Source organism: Pterocles gutturalis, unplaced genomic scaffold, assembly GCF_000699245.1.
Source record: "Pterocles gutturalis isolate BGI_N339 unplaced genomic scaffold, ASM69924v1 scaffold36138, whole genome shotgun sequence".
Taxonomy (NCBI): Eukaryota; Metazoa; Chordata; class Aves; order Pterocliformes; family Pteroclidae; genus Pterocles; species Pterocles gutturalis.
Genome location: NW_010124207.1, coordinates 1 through 3693, shown reverse-complemented (window position 1 = coordinate 3693; position 3693 = coordinate 1). Strand labels below are relative to the sequence as shown.

General features: G+C 35.3%; 1 protein-coding gene across 1 annotated transcript; it reads right to left on the bottom strand.

Moving 5' to 3' along the window:
* Window positions 1-1757: 1757 nt before the first annotated feature.
* Window positions 1758-3393, bottom strand: LOC104457967 (chromosome unknown open reading frame, human C15orf48; the record flags this gene model as incomplete). The annotated part of the gene is made up of 3 exons (XM_010078201.1): window positions 1758-1826; window positions 2487-2547; window positions 3305-3393. Coding segments are annotated over 3 exons (219 nt in total), but the record flags the coding sequence as incomplete, so codon positions are not given.
* Between the last annotated feature and the right edge of the window lie 300 nt (window positions 3394-3693).

Sequence of the window (3693 nt, the reverse complement as noted above, 5' to 3'; positions counted from 1 at the left end):
TTTACACTTCTTTAATGTTGACAGATACGGGTGATTTGCTTAACAAACTAATTAATGCATCAACTCTGAGCATAGCAGTTTTTGATACAGTCCAGTAAAAATGTGGAAATACAGAATAACTTACAGAAAAAAATTTAAGTATTTCTATTAAGTTACTTAAAACTTGTATTCCTCAGAGCACCAGATTTTTGTGGTTATATGCTATCCCATCATTTAATGTCATTCCTTCAAAGGAAAGCTAAGAATGTATTCTGAAGTCTTGTAGTTACTCTCAGTCTTAAACATAAATGCTGCTGAGTCATCCTTGACAAATATTTACGCTGCATCTGCACACAAGTATGAGATAGAATAACATTTTAACTTTTTCCCTTAGCATCAATAAATCTGAAGAAAACAAAGCTTCTGAAGCCAAGCAACCTTAAAAATCAGGAGATGGCTTTACTAACTTGAGTTTTGTCTTTGCTGCAGCAGAATAACCTAAAACATTTCACTATTACTCATCGAGGGGAACTTTTCCCAATTAGCAGTTGTTTCACTTTTGCCTTCTTCCTCTCAGAAAGTAATACGCATTCTGAACATCAATTGTAAAAATAACTATACTATATTGTGAAACTGCTTGGAAGGGGACACATACAGAAAATATCCATAAAAGGACCATTCTACCACTGGATGCATGTATTGCCTCATTAATGAACTGGGGGTCTGCTCATTATATCCTTTTTCTGGCCAACCCATCGAAAAACACACAGATGCTTAAAGAGGGACTGTCTCTTCATAGAGTCATTCCTAATTTTGATTTGCTATTTTCTCTTTGTTAAAGCACATGTCCCTAACAGCATGTATCTAGAAATGTTTAAAAATATTGTTAACTGCGCAGTACATTCAAGCTTGCACATGAACTGCCTTGCACAAGAAGAAATTAACATTATGTAGTTAGTTTTGGATAATGCAAGTTTCCTAATTCTAGTTAAATTTTTATAAATTTATAACAGGAACAATATTTAAATACAACAAAAATTATCTAATTTCCAATTTCCTTTTAGCCATGCTTAATTCTTATATTCTAATCCTGCAGCCTCAAATACCCCTTAAAAAAATAAAAATCTATTAGACTCCTCAGTGGGTTAAGCTGAGTACATGTTTAAGCTTTAGCATTAGCAGCAGAACGTTAGTTTAGACTTAAATGATCATCACATCTAACATTGAAAATAAATGCAAGTATATTTTGACCAGGTAAGTTGCCATGCAAAAACATCCTCTGGCCATGATGACTATTTGGTCTGTATACAACATGTATACAGTATTGAAATATAGTGTAGAGAGGGAGCAGACCAGGAATCCTAATTTAGAAGGGCTTTTCAGTACTTTCCATTTCTGGAATTTACATGGAATGTTGTAAAAAAATTAAAACATTTTATTAAAAACATATAAAATTAAAAATTTGATGTATTTCAAAAACCCAACAATTCTACAAAAAGTGTGAAGGCTTTTTCCATCTGTAATTACCGTCTGAATATTCAACATTTGCCATCAAATGCCTACTGAAAATTAATATTTGAGACAGATTTTTGGACTGTGTGGATGTTATATGCCAACTTCTAAGGCAACATGAAACGCCTCATCCAGAGTCCAAAAAATGTAGGGAGACCCTAAAAACGTAGCAGAAGCATTTCCGCACACTGATTTCAGTAGTCAAGTTTGTGCAGAAGTGATTCCACTAGATTCATAGGGTACCTTTTTGAGGCAACAGAAACGTGTCACTTCGTAAGCTTTCTGACATCTTCCAGCTCTTCTATAGGTTTCCATTTCTGATGGATTGTTAATAGCTGGAAGAAATTCAAAGGAAAATATGAAAGAAATTAGCAAAATCCCAGTGAGCATTTATTCCACTCCCACCCCCCCCATATCATACATCAACTTATCAATGAAGGATTTCTAAGTAGTTTCACATTTTTGCTTTCAGAAGTAAGCAAAAATAGCAACTGATGACATTTAATAATTAATTGAACAAAATAATTTGGATATTAAATAAATAACACCAAATAATTTTATTTTTCTGTATCCTAGATGCTCTACTAAATGAAGATTTTTTTCCTTCAGGCTGCAGTACTCAAAAACATTCTTAGTCAATTTTGTAATTCAGAAACAAGGCAAGGGTAAACATTTCCTCTATACTACAAATTTCTACTGTTATCAGTGGAATTGAGTAAACAGATGGGGAGGGGCCCCAACACCAACCAGAAGTAAGCCATAAATTCAGGATCAGACCTTGAATGCAACAGCTGAATCTCTATCATTAAGTAACACAGGGAAGATACTTTACATAAAATAATGAATTAAGTAATTAGTTCCATAAATATATATATTTCAGCTTCACATTTTTTTTCCTCATTAATATTTCACTAGTTCTTACACATTTAAATAAGTTATTCATTGTGTTGGAAATCTATTCCATTTGTACTGACTATATTATTTGTACAAATTACCTTCTGGGGCTTGGTAGGATCAATAGTTTGCCACGGTTCTGGATTGCCACTCTTGTTAATGCTTTAAAAGAAAATAAAGCAAGAGATGATAAATGTTTTAGGGTTTGAGATTACACACATTTTTCTCATATGAGCAGTCTATTGTCAATAGAACTATTCCTGTAAGTAAGCAGTTCCCTGAAATACAATTGTGTGTAGGAATCAATGATGGCTTGCTTTATTTGCAGCTTCGAAAGCACCAAACATGCCAACATTGTTCAAGTATAATGTGTTATCATATGGGAAGCAAGCTGAAAAAACAAAACTGAATAAAGACACAAAGAAAAAGGGGATTCTTACCCCAACAGCTAAAACGCCTATTTCAATCTGTTTGAAGTAAAAATTCCCCTAAGCTTAAAGAATATAGGATTTAGCTCCAGTTATTAGTCAAGCCATTACAATATTAACTTGTTCTAAGTTCATATTATCAAACGGGGTTCTTTATATATAAGTCAACAGCCGGGTTACAACATATCTGCATGTCATCTATCTATCTGATCATTTTAAATTCTTCCCAAGAACATCTAAAACTTATTGCACCTAAAGAAAATAAAAAATATAACTTATTAAATCAAAATTTAGGAAACAATTTGGACTATGCTCCAAATTAATTAATTACTTCAGTATTTAGAATCTACAGATATCTTAGTCTTTACTAGTAGTCTGCAACAGCCACATGGATTTTTTTTTTTTTTGGGGGGGGGGGATGTAAAACATGATGGTCCAATACCTCTTGAACACAGAAAGTGTAAACTCCAAGCAATAAGTATTTTGCTTACATCACATCGGATTTGCTGAATAGAGAATAGACACCAAAAACGACCGTCCCACCAGCTGCAAAGGCCACTACTCCAACCAGGGGAATGAGCTGTAAGACATAAAATGGGGAAAAGAGTTTAAGAACTAGGTGTCCTGGCTCCAGAGCCACGAAGAAGGGGAGAGAGTTACAAGGAGTCCAGGTGTGATTACCTGCTAAGCTATGTTACCTCTACATTACTATCACAGCGCCTCACTTTCAGTGCCTGACTTGCCGCTTACGCGCATCCCCTGCTGCGGCGATGTGCTCCGCAAGCTCGTTCCAACAGCAGCCCCCGCACCCCTGCTCCAGCCCGCGGCATCCCCTCGCCCAAGGGGCTATCGCAGAACCAGCAGCTCTGCCAAACTTACT